We start from the raw sequence: 18966 nt of genomic DNA on the forward strand, positions 1-18966 counted from the left end.
ACATCCAATCAGATACTAATTCTATAAATTCTGTCTTCCAAATATTCCATGCAGAATCGTCAATAGTCCAGACCACAAAAGTTGGCATCAACTGAATAAAAGAGACCTTGAAAATAAGACAAGTCAAGGGAAAAAGTGGCTTTAGGTAGAAAGGTATTATTAACATCATTGATAATTAAGCCTTATTGAATAAGGGACAGTAACAGTGCTTCAAAACTGTAATACATTGACTCATATGAGATGTTCTTGAAAGTCTTACTTCTATATTAAACTTTAAATAACTGGTTTACATTACCTACTACAGTGGAGGAAGAAGTGCTCACATCGTTGACTTTTAAAAATGTACCTTATTTGGAACAGATTCGCAAATTATTTAAGAAGTCTCCTGGAATAATAAAATAGGCATATTCTTCACTTCGGTTAACAGATGTTATTATGTGGGTAAAAACAACACTTCATTCAGTAATTCTAGGTCTTGGAATGGGTGAACAGATATTTTGCTGTAATGAGTCTCCCAGGAGAAAGTTTCCATAGTGGCTACAAGTCATCTAGTTAAGTTTCCGTATATGGTTGTATGACCTCCTTTTGTGTGTTTTTTAATGAAAACAAAGTATTAAAGTACCATATATTAAATTAAAATTCCCTTAATAAATATTTGCCAAGCACCTGATAAATTCAAAGTACCATATTAGAGACACTGAGATACTTATTGGCTCCCCAATATTCAATCACCCCTCTATAATTCAGCTACCTATGTTTCCAATCCTTTTTCCCCAAAAAATCTCTTCACAGAACTAGTCAACCTATTAAACACTCTAAGGAATTCTTAAATAATTTTGACATTTTTGAATGACAGTTACTTTCAACAAATCTTTTAAGTTAGAAATGATATTAATAGAACTTGGATAATATTTATGAAATATAAAAGTGTTTATTCTTCTCAATCAACCTGTTATATGTTTTCAAGTAATTTAAATTTATATGACAAATTCATAATTGATAACAACAAATAAAAGTGACTATATTTTATTTGGTATTAGAATACAATCTTTATTAAAATGTAAATTAAAATGTATGTTATATTTTAAAATGCCTTTTGTGACCAGATGTACATTTTGTGCCAAAAAAATCATCTGTTTAATAATATAGTACTGTAGATAATTTTAATCTCAGTAAATAAAAACTAAATTGAATGAAATTACATTGTATTTTCTTTTTAATATTATTTTCCTAAGTATTGGAACCACTTTGATGTGCTATATAAAAACTAGCATTACCATCATCTCTTTATACCCTTCTCATTAATTTCTTATGTTTAACCAATGGTTCATTGTGAATATAAGTTTAACAATATATGGCTTAGAATAAAACCAATTTAAAGCTATATGATAGTCAAAAACACACTATCAACTTGTGGTGTTCCACTGAGTGATAAACCAACTGAGAAGCCTGTCATGATCTCCACTAACTGCTATGCATGGCTACTTGATACACTCAGTAGCTCTGAGACGGATTCCTTTTTAAGGGAAAAGTTTTTAAGCAACAATACTTGTAGTTTTTAAAAGATTTTAAAACAAATATCATTACTGGAACACCTGGATGGGAACCCAGGGATTCTAGAACCATCAGTTGGAAAACACTTCACCAGTTTGAAAATGTACTGCCCAGGACAAAATGAAGAGTCCTGGAGAGCATCTGTTGTAGAAAAAAGAACAATTAAAAGTCAGGAATATGATTTTCTACAAGTGAAAAAAATTAGATAAGAAGAAAAATAAAATTACCTCACACAAATTAAAAACTCAAATTAAGATGTAAAGGAATGAAGAGAAGATAAAAGGAAACAGAGATGGTAAAAAGAAGGATCATACCATTTGTCTTACTGTGTACAGAAGCACTAGATTTTTGTTCTAATAAAGAAGCAAGTGAAAGAAAGAAAGCCCATGATCTAAATAAATAATTTCCCTATGAGTAGGAAATGTTTGTCGAGAACCAGACATTTTAGTAATCAAATGCGTGAAAGAAGACAGGTGGCAGAATTCACCTTCTCATCTCTCTTTGTGGGCTTCATCTCCTGGTTGCTTCAAGAAAATCACTACTAAATGCAAGAAAATTAAAAGTGATCTAAAACAGATTTGATTTTTGTCACTTGATGAATAAATATGAAGGACATATAAATTCCCTTCAAAGGAATAAAAGACTGAACACTGATAAGCACATCTTAAAAAAATTTAATGCTACTTCACTTGCGAAGTGCAACTTTCCTGGGGATAGCATTCCCAAGTCATAACATTTGTAAGAGTCCCAAAAAGAAATGTGATCCACAAAACTAAGAGCCACTGTTTAAAACAAACAAAAGAAAAAAATCTCAGCTAAAGATACAGGGTTTTGATTTCTTTTAAATGATCAGAATTAGTCTTTTTTATTTTTCCCCGTTGTGTTATTCTTAATCTCTGTGGTCAGCTTTAGCTAAAGGGAATTATAATAAAGACCGTCCACTTTAGTATGTAAGAAAACCAATCCCCAAAAGGGGGCTTTAAAAACTGTAAACCACTGGTTTTGACATGCATCTTCTGTACATAATTCTCTTCAATGTAGCTACCCACCATCATAAATTCTTTGGTTCTGTTAATAGACAGATCACCAAGAAGGAGGTAAGAAAGGGAGAAATACCTGGAAAGCAATCTCAGCATATCCTCAACCTCATAATTATGCCCAGAAAGGAGCCCAGGGCCTCTGGATCTAAGCCTGGACCAGCTTCTCTTCATCACCCTGGGAGAAACCTTATGAGAAAGATTAAATCTTGTTCAGGAATTTGAAGATGGCCTTGAACAAGAAAAAGGATATCCATATATCTACATATCTACAGACATATAGATATATATACACAGATATACAGGTATGCCCCGTGTTTTGAACATTACACCACGTCACTTTAAGAAAGATCCACATTAGTATCTGAATTTGCTAACCAAAACAAATCCTGAGAATTTTTGCTTTTATGGGGGGAAAATGAAATGAAAATAGTATTCAGTATTTGTTTTGCAGTAAGCCCTCAGAGAGACAAGAGCACCGGGAGCATGGAGAGTGGCCCCACCCAGCTCCTTCCCTGGGAACCACGCTCAGCACCCATCATCGAGCTGCCAGAGCTTTATTTCATGCATCCTTTAGCAAGATGAGTCCTAAGGTTATCAGAAAAGCCTAGGAAAGCCATAAGGGTGTTATGCTTAGCATAAAACTGTACATAATTAAAAGTTTTGATTGTGATGATCTGGGAACACTAAAAAATTTTCCATATAAATTAATGGTACAGAAGTCTCCCCTTATCCATGGTTGTACTTTTCCCAGTTTCAGTTAGCCATGGTCAACTGAGGTTTTAAAATAGTAAGTGGAAAATTCCACAGATAAAAAATCATAAGTTTTAAATTTAAATAGCATGATATAATCTCACTAAATCCCGCTGTGTCTCACCCAGGACGTGAATCATCCCTTTGTCTCCACACTGAATTCGCTCCCCACCCATTAGTCACTTAGTAGCCATATTGATTATCAGATAGACTGTCTCAGTATCTCAGTGCTTGTATTCAAGTAACTCTTACTCTACTTAATAATGACCACGAAGCACAAGGGTAATGATGCTGGCATTATAAATATGCCAAAGAGAAGCTGTAAAGTACTTCATTTAATGAAAAGGTGAAAGTTCTCGACTTAAAGAAAAAAAAAAAATCACATGCTGAGGTTGCAAAGATCTATGGTAAGAAGGAATCTTCCATCAGCAAAATTGTGAAGGATAAAGAAATTCGTGCTAGTTTCCTGAGAGAAAGGCAACATTAACATAACTTTTATTACAGTATGTTGTCATAAGTGTTCTATTTTATTATTAGTTATTACTGTTAATCTCTTAGTGTGCCTAATTTATAAATTCAACTTTATCATAGGCATGTACGTATAGGAAAAACATATATATAGGGTTTGGTATTATCTGCTGTTTCAGGCATCTACTGGGGGTCTTGGAATGTATCTCCTGCAGATAAGGTCGGCCACTGTAATTGTTTCTGTGCTTCACACCATTTTGGCTTATGAAAGGTTTCATAGAAACATCTGCTTCTGAGTAATGGGAAAACTCATAAAGTGAATATACAACTCTGGAATCCAAAAGCCAAAAGCATCTGAACAATGAATTACGAAGGCATTCAACAATGGTTCGATGACCAGAATCCCCCCAGGTGCAGCTTTACTGTATTACAGGATATTGGAATTCATGATGAAGTTTCTTTTCTTGAGAAGAGAGAAACAGATCATTTTTAAAAAGTCCTCAAAGATCTTAAATAGTAAAGTGATGAAAGGACAAGTGGGAAAAGTGCCATGAGAAAAGAGATTACATAATTAGATCTTACCCAAGAAAAAGACGAAACACATGGAAAGCATATTTTAACTATGAAAAAGCAAAAAGATATAGAGCTTGAAATATGTTAATATAATTTGAAATCTAATCAGCTTATAAACAGTATTTTGGACTACAGAGAGAAAGAGTCCCCAAATGGAGTATGGAGAAGGCAGTAGTGACAAATAGGCGTCTGAGGAGCAGCCCTAGGACATTAAAGGACAACAGTTATTATTCCATTCTGCCATGAACAGTAAATGTTTTTCCCCTTTGTTGCCTGAGTTTGGAATTAATTCAGAAATACCATATGTGCAAAGAGTGCAAAGACAGTAAGAAGTCCACTGTGCTAAAAGGGGCTGCATAACATTCTTTGCTATAAATTACTTATAAAACTTCAGTTGAAATCCAGTGCTATTCACACTGAGCTGCAGAGGATGAAGATCACACTAAAGGCTAAAGAGTGATGTACTTAGTAATTATACACATGACTTCAGAGGTAGAAAAGTCTTTTCCATAAATGCACACAGGAAGATGTGAGCAACACTTAGAAGTTAATGCAATTCTGTAATACTTTCAACAATAAAGATAAATTTAAAAATAAATTTTTAAATAAATTTAAAAAATAAAAGAATTTTAAATTTAAAAAATTAAAAAAAAAAAAAAAGTTAATGCAATTCAAAAACAGATCAGAGGTTGCCAGGTTGGGAGCAGGAGTGGGGAATGACTGTAAGTGGACACGAGGGAACTTTCTGTCTTAACACTGGATTGTGGTGATGGCTGCACAACTGTACATTTATTAAAATCATTGAATAGTACATTTAAAATGGGTAAATTTTATGGTATGTAAGCTATAATTTATTAAAATTATAAACATTTATTTAAAAGTTTAAAGTTAACATGTTTTAAAATGCAACAATATTCATTTTCTCTAAAATGGCTGTATTGCTGGGTGATGAGTTACGTTACATTCTTTTTCCACTGTTAGGAATGAAAATCGTTATGATAACTTTTTTGAAAGATTTTCAGGTGCTCTTTTTAAAATTACTTGAAATGAATTCATTCCATGACTAACAATCAAAATAGCAAGAAAAACTTAGAAGAAATCAAAGCAAGACATTTCAGTAGCTTTCTCAACATTTACTACTCTTTGGCAACCCGCTCAAATTTTAGTATTGACAGGTCACCAGAATTTGATAATTTCAGAAGTATTTTTAAACTCTACTGGGTAAAGTAGATAAAACATCAATGATTCATAAACATTCTTACTAAAAGAGGATGCAAATGAATTTTTTTGACTCAAATTTTTTTCAAAGCACATAAAGTCAAGTGTGGTTAAGACTGTCAGTCCACCTTCATCACACATACTTGGGTGGGCCAATTACTTTTCCCTTGTTTCTGCATCTGTAAATGGAGATGACAATAGTATCTATGGCATAAAACTGTTGAAATACTAAACGAGAAATCTTTAGTCAGGGCTTTGCATATGGTAAACAGTCAAGACATGCTAGCTGCTGTTTCATTCTTGCTGATGTTATTATCCTTGGGTTGGGCTCAATATACAAGATGATTTTATTCTCTTTTCTATAGACCTCACATCCAGGGACCACTTTAGTCCTTTACCTTCCTGAATAGCCAATTACTCAGCAATGTTCATGTTAACTGCTTCCAGCTGTTGTAACAGAAAATATCTTCCAACTTTTGAATCATTACACTGTCATTGCTTGTCTGCTGGCACAGAGCTGGGGCTCCATCTCAGAACTAACTGGTCTGATAACTTTCCTCAGCCAGTGGTAAACCAAATTATAAGGCAAATAGGACATAGGAAAAGTCAGAGGAACAGAATCCATTTACAATGGGACAATTTACAGTGAGTTTGTTCCAGATGAGAGAAGCATAAGAGATATGCAATAATTTAAATGCATAGGGTAATTCTTTTTCCTGTCAAAAAAAGAAATTTTAACAACTTGAACAATGTTATTACTGTTGCTGATTCTCAAAACATATCATTTCCTTCAGGTCTTCACCTCATCTCTTGGGTCCCAAAATGTATGTATGTGGAAGGTAAAAATCCCCAAAGTCATGTTTCCATACTTCTTGATAATCTTGTAAAGTCTTGAAAATAACTTTCCTTTCACTTTAACTGATGCAAGAAAATGAATGACGATTTTACAGATCTGATTGGCAGCACACCTCACTGGGATAGTGCAGGCTAGCAAAGCTGCGGGCTGGTATATTTAGTATTTTCAAACCTTCTAAATTATGCCATACTCTTTGAGCACAGGGACTAATTTAAATGTAAGGCTGTTTACTAGCACCTAGGTACACAAAAGTAGGTTTTTACTATTACTCAGATTCTAAATGTGCTAGTGTTTATTAAACTATAAAATAGAACATGTCTTTTAGTTATTTAAAATATAAAGGTAGTATTGCTTAAAAGTATTTTGACAGTCACATTTGCAAACAATGCAAGGCATTCTCAAATGAAGTGAACTCTATTAATCATCTCCTATTTATTTGAACATACAAATATGAAAATGCAAGTTTCTCTAGCAGTGAATCCAGGGAGTCCGTAACGGACTTGGATTCCCCATTAGGATCTTGTGAGGAACTCTACCAAGTCTTCTGACTACCCAACACCTGGCACAGAGATCATGCTCAACAGATGTCTACTGATCTAACAAATTAACAAGAACATATATATTCTCAATATTAAAAGCACTTGAAGCGTTAAAACAGAACCACCTCAATAGAATCCACATGAAACTTGATCCCATTTGGCAAAATCAGAGATGACTCTGTGAATAGTCTGTTCACCTAACAGACTTTGCAGGTCTTTGTTTCTATGACCACTATCAACAATGGGCTCTGCACAATAAAATAATGTATGAGATTAGATTTCCTAAGAGTATCCCAGAGGCATCAGCACATGATATTCTGAGATCCTCTCTTTTCCCATAAGGTTAAAAACTGTTGCCAACTACAACAAGAGTTCAATAAATGGTTGGAATTTTTTAAATACACAATGGCCAAACCTACCAATGTGACATGAAATGTAGATAAAGGAGAAAAGGTATTTTTGCTATAGAAGAAAACCAATGGTGTTATTAAGAAACAAAATGGCCAACATATCTGTACAATTCCTTCCCAGCACACTAATCCCAGAAAAGACCTGAGGAATATATAATTATATCTTCCAGAGGGTCATTGCATCAACCAATGACAGAAATGAACCTTCTACTGCTTTTCCATATAGAGACCCCACATGTTTTTAGAGCTTATTGTTTTCCACAATTTGGAGATTTAACCCCAGAGATAGAGTTGACCTTCCCATTTAAAAAGTCCCTGTTGATGTGGTCACTGGGCATTGTGTGGTTGTTTGCAAAGCCACATGTGCCTAAGTAGTGTGCAGTCACTGTCAGCTGACAGTCAAATTAAATATCTGATATCTCCTCAGTCTCTTAACCTCCCAGGCTGCACTGTAAGTAAACCACCCCAATTCTAATTATTTCACACCACTTTACCCCATGCACTATTGTTCTCAACAGCCAAGTATATGAGACTTAAGACTCTTGGCCACTAAATCTCTAGGCATGCTACCTGGAAATTATTTTCAAAATCTACCCCTCCATGTCTTGTACATATTAAAAATTCCCCTGTGTTCCTCTGGATATCCTCCATGTTGTGAATTTTCTCCTGCATAAGGACTCTTCCCGGCACAGTTGGAGATCTCAAATCAACTCAGAAAAAGAGTTTAAATGACTCCCAATCATCCCCATGAAAGTTATCCAAAAGAATCATGAGGAAAATATTAAATCTGTGCAACCTATTGTGGAGATCATATAGACAGCTTCTAACAGCATGTGTGTGGACTTTGTGGTAACCATGTGCCTTAATCTCTTCATTGGAATCAGCATTTCCACAGTAATTATTCAGCCTTCCCTGAATCTTAACTTTCACTTATTCTCCACATAGGAAATTATCCATCCTCCTCACAAGCAACTCATTGAGGCTAGACTGCAGTGGGCACACATTTCATACTAATGGACTGGCTGCTTTCCAGAACATTGTTGATGGCAATCATATCTTGCCATCTGATATTAATACTGACATTGAGAGGGCACAAATGAAACTACTAAATAAGCTAAAACTGACAGCCAGGGGTTTACCATCTTTTGGTCTTTGGATTTTGATGTCCCATTCATAGTGTTCAGTTACCTAAGCAGTGCTTCCTCAACTTAAATGTAAATAGGATCATATGACGATCTTGCTAAAATGCAAATTCTGACTCAGTGGTCTAGGGGAGCCTGAGAGTCTGCATTTCTACAATCGTACTGGTGGCATTACTGCTGCTGTCCTCGGAACACTCTTGGTAGCAAAGCTTTTAAGAACATGGGTAAAGCATATACCTGAGTATATAGTAGGACTTCTTATGACTTGTTTCTGTTGTATAACTAATTGCCAGTTCCCAAACTATTACTCTGAAAAAGCATCAGAAATAAAACATCTACTTTTTAAAAAAGATAATGCTTGCCTTGAGTCATTTTTTTCCTAAGAGATATTTTTAAAATAAAATATTGATTTTCTCTTACTACCTGCCAAAGTATGTTTAGTTCATGGTAAAGAAAAAGAGACTGGAAAGATCTCTCCAAAGGACACTCTTAGCCCTGTAATTCTGTGGTTCTACTGATCAGAATCTGAGCCACAAGTTAAAATCAATAAATGTCACTTAATAAATATTAAGCATCTAATAAAGATAGTCAAGAAAACAGAATTCATGACATGAAGCAAAATTTCAGTTAAGCAGGTTTTCCAGAAGGAAAATGAGGGATAATTAAGAAGTAACAATAGCTATGAGAAGCATCATGTACCTGAGATATACATTACCATTTTTAATGTCTTTTTTGTTTTTAATATTTCAATATTTTAAAATGTTACATATATATCTAATAAATTCCATTTTGAAAAGAATATAAAAGTCAATAAAATATTGTCTTCTTTCTCCAGGATGTTTGGGTCTTACACAAGTGCACAAATTGTTATAACACAAAGCAGAACTGAGTAGACACAGAAAGAGAAATACCTTATGTTTTTTCCATCAGGGAGAAACTCCTAAAGGACCATGGTAATTAGGCTCTTATTGACCTAAAAACCTAAGTTATCTGGTATTTATGAATAATGCTAGACTTATTTCATCAGACACTTTTTGAAATATGTCTAAACTTTTTTTTCCCAAGAGGGTTTTAAGTTCTGAGATATATTTTAACTTCTGATAACTGATTACATTGAACATCTCAAGAGTCACTCTCCATCCATACGTCAGAGCACACAAGAGAAGTTCTGCAGATGAATTACTAAAAAGGAAAGCAAACTGGACAACTTGCCTTCTGAGGATCTTACACTGGGCAATAAAATAAAGTTAGAAAAGAGATGGCTTAATAATTTCAAGACATTTCCACATGTACATAGTATCTTATGAAATTGTAAGCAAAAAAACAAACTGTACACAGAGTAGGATATAAATTTTTTAAACAAAAAAGCAAAGGAAATAAGCCAAAATATTAACAAGAGCCATCTTGTCAATGAGACTATAAATCATCTTAATTTATCTTAATATTTACTCATTTGCTTCAAGATTCTTTACAATAAACATATATTAATCTTTCAATGGAAAAAGACAATTAAAACCTAAATTTTTCATCTTTTCTTTCTATGGAATGTTGTTTACAACATCGTTCAGATTTAAAATTGGATTTTTTAAGTTCCACTTAATTTCTAAACCTGCCTCTTTCATTCAATTTAGTTTCAAGTATTTAAACTTATCAGAAAAGTCTACTGCAACATATTGTACTTTAGCAGCACAAACCTCCAGACACTGGGGGTTTGTGTCTCTGAAATCATTGGGCCAGATGCTATTCATGCAAATCTCTTATTGACCTATCACCAATTTTTAAACTTATAGACCATATTGACTAGTTCTTCTCATATTCATTGGATAACTGAAGCAATATTAGGAAGATTTAGAGCAATTCTCCTGACTCAGATGGTGAAAATTTTCCAACAGGTTATCTATTGTTTTCCTGTAGTATAAAAGATCTTTCTATAGAGAAAATGCTCTAAAGTTTGATGTGTGTTCTTTTAGTTATCCTAGAATCATTAATAAAGCAAGAGACTGAGCTAGAAAAGAAGCACCATGATGAGCAACTTACAATTTGTGGGTCCCCTGCAGAGAGTACCACCAGGGTGATGAATCAGCTCCTAAATGGCCATGATCTGTTAGTACTCTGGAAGCACTGCACTAAAGGTATAACCCATGGGAAACGGTCAATTGCTCAGTCATTTAGTCATTCAATTGTTTATTGAACAAGCATTTACCAGGTCAGGTCCTAGAGATACAGAGGCCAATAGAACACTGACCCTAGCCTCATCTATGAATTCTGATGGAAGAGACAGGCATATCAATAGTCAGCAGCATAATCAAGAACTGTGGGGCTGCCTATAGTGGATCGTTAGCAGAGCCCCAGGAGAGGGAGCTGTCAGTTCTGCATGGGGAAGTCAGCAAATGTTTCATAGATGAGGCCACACTTGAGCTGAATCTTGAGAAATGAGAAGATTCTGGCTTTGCAGAGCTGTGGTGATGATTCAATGAGATGTATAAGTTTGTCACATGGATTGTTTTGTTAAATCATCATGACAATTTATAAAGCAGGCATTATTATTCCCATTATACAGATGAGAAAACTGAGAAGTACCCAAGAATTAACTCTTCCTAATGGGAGAATAGATTCCACTGTGGCTAGGGGTAGCGGACAGACTTAAACTTAAGTCTATCAGTCTTAAATGTATGTTTGAAACTAGTCTATAAAAACTAGTGTTTTTCCTCTATATTATGTTGTGCACATATCTATGTGTAAATTACAGCATAACTAAACAAATTTAATGTACAGAATTTTAAAACTTCAATAATTAGTTAACTGGGGAACTAACTTAATTTTCCAGGCCTGAATAAGAAACTTAATCCAGCTGGATTGTTCAGACTGAAATCTGAGTGCAGGCCCAGACTTGAAAGTCCAAGTTCTTTCAGTCACTCAAACGTGCTCCCTCAGGGGAGAGGAGGCTCATAGGCCAAATTAAGGCTCTCACCCTTTGCAAAACCAGAAGTCACCAAAACACACAGTCCACAGTCTTAAACAAGTGGCCAAACTGCCTGCAGCATACTAGAGGGGGTGCTTCAGGGAGCACAACTTCAGTAAGTTTGAATTTGTTTTATAGTAAATTAGAATTCAATTTAAAGAAAATTGACTTTTGCTAAAACTAATCTGAGCCTTAAAAATATAAATCACTGCAAGTGCCCATAATTAATTACATTGCCAGAGGAGCTCAAACTGTTAAAAAAGGCCTTAACTCTTCCCAGCTTGGGGGGATTACTATCTACATAAGGACAGGTATAGCTTATAAATCCTGAAAATCAACCAAAGGTATGTAACCAAAAATAACACATTCTATTCTGGACAAGTTAATTCCCTAAGTAAAGTATCATAATTATTTTTCAGCTCCTTTTCCTTTGATTTTCCATCAATTCAGAAATCTAGCAAATCATGAGGATGGTTTTACATATGCTCTGAGCTTCTGTAGAACTTTTTAATTTGACATTTTAAAATGTAAGCTAAATAATATGTATCAACTGTTTGTTTTTTACATCAATTGCAAACAAAACTAAAAGGTGTTACATTCATGCTCACAACATAGATAATATACCAAATCATAATAGTAAAACATCTGTATACCAAGAATGACGGTTTAAATATGCTTAAAGGAAAAATGCTAATTAGAGCTGTCACAGCTTTATTGTTAAAATAGCCACTATTACCAACAGCTATAGAACAGCTACAGAAAATCTCCTTTTCCAGTCCAACCAAATCATATCACATCCTAATTTCCTTCCTTTTCATTTGGAAACCTCTGTTTTTCCCATTTTCTATGTTCATTAATTGCCATAGCCAAGGTCAGATGTAGCAGTAATGTATACCACTTTTTTAACTTGTAAGGGGTAGAAATATTCTTGACTCTCTAAACTCAAGTGTGAGCCAAATTACTTTCACTTCAGATTAGAATTAGGTATTAAAAACCAAAAGGAAAACCAAAGACCATTTTGTGATATCTGGTTGATAGATTCCTATTGATCATCACTACCAAACTCATATACTAGTTACATAAAATAAACTGCTGAAATTATTATGACTCATTTACAAGCATCTTTTGAGCTTTATGTTTATAATAGGGAAAGGGAATCAATGATCAAAACATACAGAGAAGACATAGTAACTAATTAATTTATTGACAGATACTGGGACTTCCTTTACTTGGCAGCTGCTATGGTTTGAACGTTTGTGTCTCCAAAAATTCACACGTTGAAACACAACCCCCAAGGTTATTGTATTAGGAGGAGACAGGGCCTTTGAGAGATGATTAGGTCTTGTGGATGAAGCCCTCATGGATGGGATTAGTGCAAAATCCCATTCATGAAAAATGTGCCAGAGCTCCCTAGCCTCTCCTGCCATGAGAGAACACTGCAAAAGAGTGGTTTTCTATGAACCAGGAAGTGCATTCTCACCAGGCCAAATCTCTGACTCCTTGATATTAGACTTCCAGCCTCCAGAACTGTGAGAAATAAGTTTCTGTTATACATAAGCCACACAGTCTGTGGTATTTGCTGTAGCAGCCCAAATGGACTAAGGCAGCATGTATAATGCCTGTTCTTACAGTTTATCATCTAAATCAGTTTATGGGTATCTTTACTTCAGCTGAGTGATTCCTAGTGTTTTCCATATCAGAAAGACAACAGATTGTTTGCTTACTCTAGCATGTTAGCAGTGGTGGGTTTTACAAAGTACATGACACATGAAATGCCTATAAGATAAAAATATATCAGCCTTGAGTTCTTCCTCTTCCACTAAAATACACTATTTTGCACAGATCCTCAGTGTTGATGAGTAGATGAGAATATGCATGTATTTTCCAATTAAAGAGCAATCTAGTTTATCAAAATTGCTATACAATTTCGATACTATTTTGAACTCTTACTATATTTTAGTGGGGAAAGAGGGATCATTAGGAAGTGCCTTTTCTATGAACTTTACAGTATAAATTGCCTGCTTAGGCACTAGCTGTTCTAAGACTTGCTGTGGTTTATATTTCTAAGCAAGGATTCAGGAATCACAGATTTAGAAGATTTAGCAGCTCAAAACAGCCAGATTAGCTGTTCCAAAAAAAGGAGTCAGGAGATATGCAAGTATATCTTTGCTGCAAATCTTATACTTTTGAGCTATTTTGATCACTTAAAAAATAATCACACTCCAAATGATTTCTGAGAGTAGCTGTCTGGCAGGGTGAGTGAATAATCCACGGAAAATCCCAACATCCGCAGCCTAGACGGGACAAAAGGGAATGATTATTACACCTCACAAAGCCTCCCCTCAGATGTGGAGGAAGGGGATGGGATTGTAACCTACAGCTGGAAAATGGCTTCTTTCCTTCTTTGGGGGTCCTTAATCAAGACCCAGATAAGCTTACACCACTAAAATTAAGACACAGCAAGTATTTATTTGACCTCCCAGCCATTCTAGCAAAAGTGCCTGATCACAAGGTGAGCAGAGGCCCCCTGAGAGGTATGAAGGGGAGGGGAAGCAGAAGGCAAACTTTCATTGAAGTTTCAATGGCCTGAATAAGAAAATGGAGTTGAAATAATTAGAAAGAGTTTGCTCACAAATAGGCCTCTCATGAGCCACCAGGGTCCTGTGCAGAAATTGCAGCTCCCTGCAAAATGCCTTCTAAGTGGTACAGCATTTCCAGTACAATGATTCCTTATGTCAGAGAAAAAACTCAAAACAGCACTGTGTAATGAACTCTTAGGTTAGGGCTTAAAGCAAACCCAAGAGGCTGAGTGGAGCAGGGAGGAGTGAAAATGGCACAGGGTCTGGTGCCATCTCTGCGTAACATACGTATCAGCAGGCACGGCTCCCACGGTGCCATTGCCAGGAATCCCAGCATCACTGGTTTCCATCCAGTGGACACATCTACAGGATGCATGAGGCAATCTGAAAAGGTTGTATATCTTCCTCTCTACTCATTTACACAAAGCACTCAAGCAACTGATTTTTTTTAAAACAATTTTATTTTCAATCCTCCCCAAAATTTACCTTTAAAAACTTTATTGGGCACTGGATTTCCCATGCTGTTTATAGAGTTGGTACAAGGATTCAGTTACACTATTAAAGAAAGAAAGAGGTGGAATAAGCAATCTTAAGGGCGATGTCCTATGACAGCACATGGAGCCCTACGCCACTGTGGGCAAAGTCAGATGGTGGCAGCACCACGTGCCCCCATTACTATGGCAGAGCCTCAAGACACAGGAAGGCTTGGGTTTCTTCTAAGAGAATTATTAGGCCTTGGTCTCTGCAAGGATGTCAATGAATCCTAACAAACCTCTCATGGGAGGCAGATTTCTCTTCTGAACAGAAACAATTCTAAAGATTCCTGGGGCCCATGAGGAAGCATTTTTGTTCCTTTAAGCAAAACGTTTTATATTCTTTCCACTTTATCATCCAACTCCTCTGCAGCTTTTCAGTATTCTTGCTAGGAAAAGAGCATGCCACAATGAAGAAAACACCACAACAGCAAACTGAATGCTCAGCAACAACAAAACAACAACAGTTGAATACAACGGTCAGTAGAATGACTACAGGAGAAAAATACATAGAGAACATCTTTCAGATGATATTTTTTGGACACAATACTCATTTAAAAACTCTTCTCAGTACATCTGTTTGGTGCTTATGGCACAGTGGTTATGAGCACAAGCTCTGGAGAGAGACTGGTTCAAATGCTAACTCTGTCATTTATATCTATTTAGACATGTTAGGATTTTTTTTAAACAAATTCTGCACCTTACTATTCTGTTCTGTTAAATAGGGATAATAATCAAAACTATGATGATTCATCATGATAATACATACAAAGCATTTAGAATAATGCTAAAGCCTTGACTAGTGTGGCTCAGTTGGCTGAGCGTCATCCCTTGCACCACAAGGCTGCAGGTTCAATTCCCGGTCAGGACACGTGCCCAGGTTGCAGGTTCAGTCTCTGGTCAGGGTGTATACAGGAGGCAACTGATCAATGTTTTTCTCTCACTTCGATGTTTTTCTTTTTCCCTCTCCCTTCCTCTCTCTCTAAAAGTCAATAAAAAGATATTAAAAAATAGAATAATGCTCAAGAAAGCTATCATATTATTAATATAGTTAAAAATTACTTTCATATGTATTATCATGTTGATCCCTCAAGTACTACTCTATGAAACAGAGATGATCATTTTATCCATGTTTTACTGATGTGTATAATGATGCTCAATTAAGTAATTTGTTAAAAACATAAATAATCTGTGGCTGAATAGAGATTTGAATCTTGGTCTTTTGATATTAAACCTTGACTTTTTTTTTCATTACATTGGGTTATTAAATGTAAACCACAGAAAAATCAGCCATTATAAAATACAGACACTACATAAATTTCTAAAAAGAAGAAAACAATTAAGAACATCAAAGTACTTATTCTAGAAACTCATTTTTAGAATACACAAGTGATCAGTTAATGACAAAGTTTACTAAAATAGCTAAAGCTGACTTTTAAATTCAGTGTGTAGCATTTTGGAGCCTACAAAACTCTGAGGTGAATGGGAAGGAAGAGGATTTACCAACATGTATTCTTCGTTGTAAATTTTACTTTTATGAGAACAGGTAACTCCCATCTTGAGAAACTCAATACACGAAGATGCAGAACTACGAAATGGTTGTGTCACTCATTACAGAAGGAACCTCTGAAGGGCTTAAATGTTTAAATGCAAACCTGACCATCTTATTGTTGCTATAACTGACAATCCAGCAGTGGACTTTTTGATCACTGATATATTGGTGACATTCAGGCTATGACTGTCCTAGATCGAGAAAACCAAGAGTTTCATTCTATAGAATCCTTATCCACATGACACTTGGGAGAAGTTTTATGAGACAAGCAGAAGATTGGTGAATATAAACAAACAACTCGCAGATATTCCTTCTTTCCTAATCAATTTTATAACTTAGAGCATTTGAATAGATCCCCAGGGGAAGAATTCTTTCACAACTAACATTCTTTCTAGTATTTGTATCTCTTTCTAATTCATAGTTTGAATGTGTTAGCCTTCAAGAACTTACATTATTCTATTTAATAAAATCAACCTTTTAATTTATGAATCTAGATTTGATTTTTAATATGTACTGTATGCACAAATTATTCTGATTATCCCTCAAAATAATTTTTAAAAAGCATTTGGATAGATCCACATTAAAAACTAAATTTCAAGCAAAGATAGTATGCTAAAACTTATGATCTTAAACAAAAAAATATTGATAAACTCTCAAAGACTAGAGAATCTCACTGTACATATATTTGTATTTTTTTATTCAGTGCACATCAAGGTTCGGTCAAGCTTTTGCAAAAGTTCACATAAGACTTCCTTTAAATTCATCTGAGCACTTCACATTAAAATATCCAGTCATACAAGTCAATTGATGTATATTCCATAGCTGAAGAGACTCCCTTCATTTTAATTCTGAAATTATATTTTCAAAATAAGGTTATAATATTCTAGAAATATTCCATCCAGATGGAAATACTTTATTCCTTAGATATGTACTTAAAATCTATAAAATTTAAATAAATCTCACTAGTAAACATTACTGAGACAGTAAATTTTATAAAAGATTTAAGCCAAAGAAAGGATTTAGATTTTTCTCTATTGGTCAGTTTACCTCTAAATCTCAGACATGTTCAAGGCTATAAGACATTAGTATATGACAAAATTAAAAACAGATGGCTAAAAAGCACCATATGTTAAGCAATTAATAACTGAAAAAGCAGAAATCTCTGGATAATTATTTAAGCTGCAAAGATAGGCATTTTTACTTTATTCCTATGGTTAATCCTGTCTAACACTATTCTTGGACTGGTTTGAGGCCAACACCTATGTATTTGTTGACTAAATTACTCAGCTCTTTAAAAGTCAGGAAATGTATGTTTCAGATTCCCACCACATGCCACATAAATTCCCCACTTCCCTGGTTCTTGCCTATAAAGTTAAGGTCACATCACTTCTCTTACCTGTTTCCCATCCAGAGTGTACAAGCGTTTCACCACTCCCGAGTCCAGCTTGATGGCGTCAGTTATATCAGTGAGAACCTGCTCAAAGGAATGAGCGGTTTTCTTGTTCAGCAGAATCCGGACAGCTTTCCGTGGCTTCACCCCACTTCTGATGATGGTGACAAGTTTGGGCCGAATGAAATCCTTATTCTCCCGCACCTCCAAAGGGCTCCCTTTGGCAGTAGCCAGTGATGACACTGCCCGGGATGCTGAGGTGGTCTTCACATTCACAGACCAGTTGGGGTTCACATTCTTGGTGTATTCCAGTTTCTTGAAGGGCTCTATTGAGCCACACACATAACTCTCTCCTAAGAAAGAGAAATATATTTAAATTTACTCTAAAGTAAACTCCTTTTTTCATAGTCTTTCTTTTTTTTCTTTTCTACTTAGAAGGAAGAGTTAGTTGTGACTTTTTAAACAATGGAAACATGATTAATGCTTAATGAAAAAGAAATTTTTTTTTAATATGTCTTTATTGACTTCAGAGAGAGGAAAGGAGAGGGAGAGAGAGGGATAGAAACATCAATGATGAGAGAGTCATTGATCGGCTGCAGCCCACAACCTGGGCATGTGCCCTGACTGGTAATCGAACCCTGATCGCCTGGATCCTAGGTCGATGCTCAACCGCTGAGCTACGCCCGGCTGGGCCAAAAGAGATATTTTTGACTTCTACTTTAGCTCTGTCAGAAACAGATTGGTAGCCTGGGGGTGGGGGGACGAGGGGGATCATCATTCCTCCCTTTCTTCATCTTCAGATTGGTGATGGAAATATTGTTAATCAGTACACCTCAGAAAGGTATAAAACTGAATTCAAAATAGAAAGTATTCTTTGAAATTTAGAAATATTTATATTTGCAGAAAACTTCAAAATCAGAGGTACCTATATTTGTCACCTGAAATAATGTAAAATCTAAAACTGGGTCAGAAAAACACTTCGTAAAATAGCTATGTAATTTATAAATTTGATGGGACTGTTTGCTAAACATTTTGTAAAACTAAAAGTAAGCAAAATAATCACCCTTCCTCTTCTCCCACTTAGGCAGGGCCAAGCACGGTGAATCGCACACACTAGGAAGCCAATTCACAACTGTTTATAGATAAAAGGTTTTGAGAGTGGTCAGCTTACAAACTGTAGTATCATAAACTGACTCTAAAACATATATAATTATATAAGATGAATAAGAACGGAGGAACTAATGTAAAACATGGTGACTACAGTTGATAACACTATATAGTATAAAAGAGAGAGTTCTTTCTAAGAAAGTAGGACTTAAATGTTCTCACAAAAAGAGATAAAATATGTGAGGTGACAGAATATGTTAGTTAAGTAGGGGGGATTCACAATGTATACATAT

The 18966-nt window shown here is 35.3% G+C and overlaps 1 protein-coding gene across 5 annotated transcripts in view; it reads right to left on the minus strand.

Annotated features, from left to right (window-relative positions):
• The window catches only part of DCLK1 (doublecortin like kinase 1), a 430094-nt gene that overhangs the window by 386868 nt on the left and 24260 nt on the right, over window positions 1–18966 (minus strand). For all 5 annotated transcript variants that reach the window (XM_081129414.1, XM_081129413.1, XM_081129415.1 and 2 more), the window contains exon 3: window positions 17573–17919. In XM_081129414.1, coding sequence (XP_080985540.1) covers window positions 17573–17919 — 347 coding nt within the window. The remainder of the gene's footprint in view (window positions 1–17572; window positions 17920–18966) is intronic.

Source organism: Miniopterus schreibersii (genome assembly GCF_964146895.1).
Source record: "Miniopterus schreibersii genome assembly, chromosome: 2".
Lineage (NCBI taxonomy): Eukaryota > Metazoa > Chordata > Mammalia > Chiroptera > Miniopteridae > Miniopterus > Miniopterus schreibersii.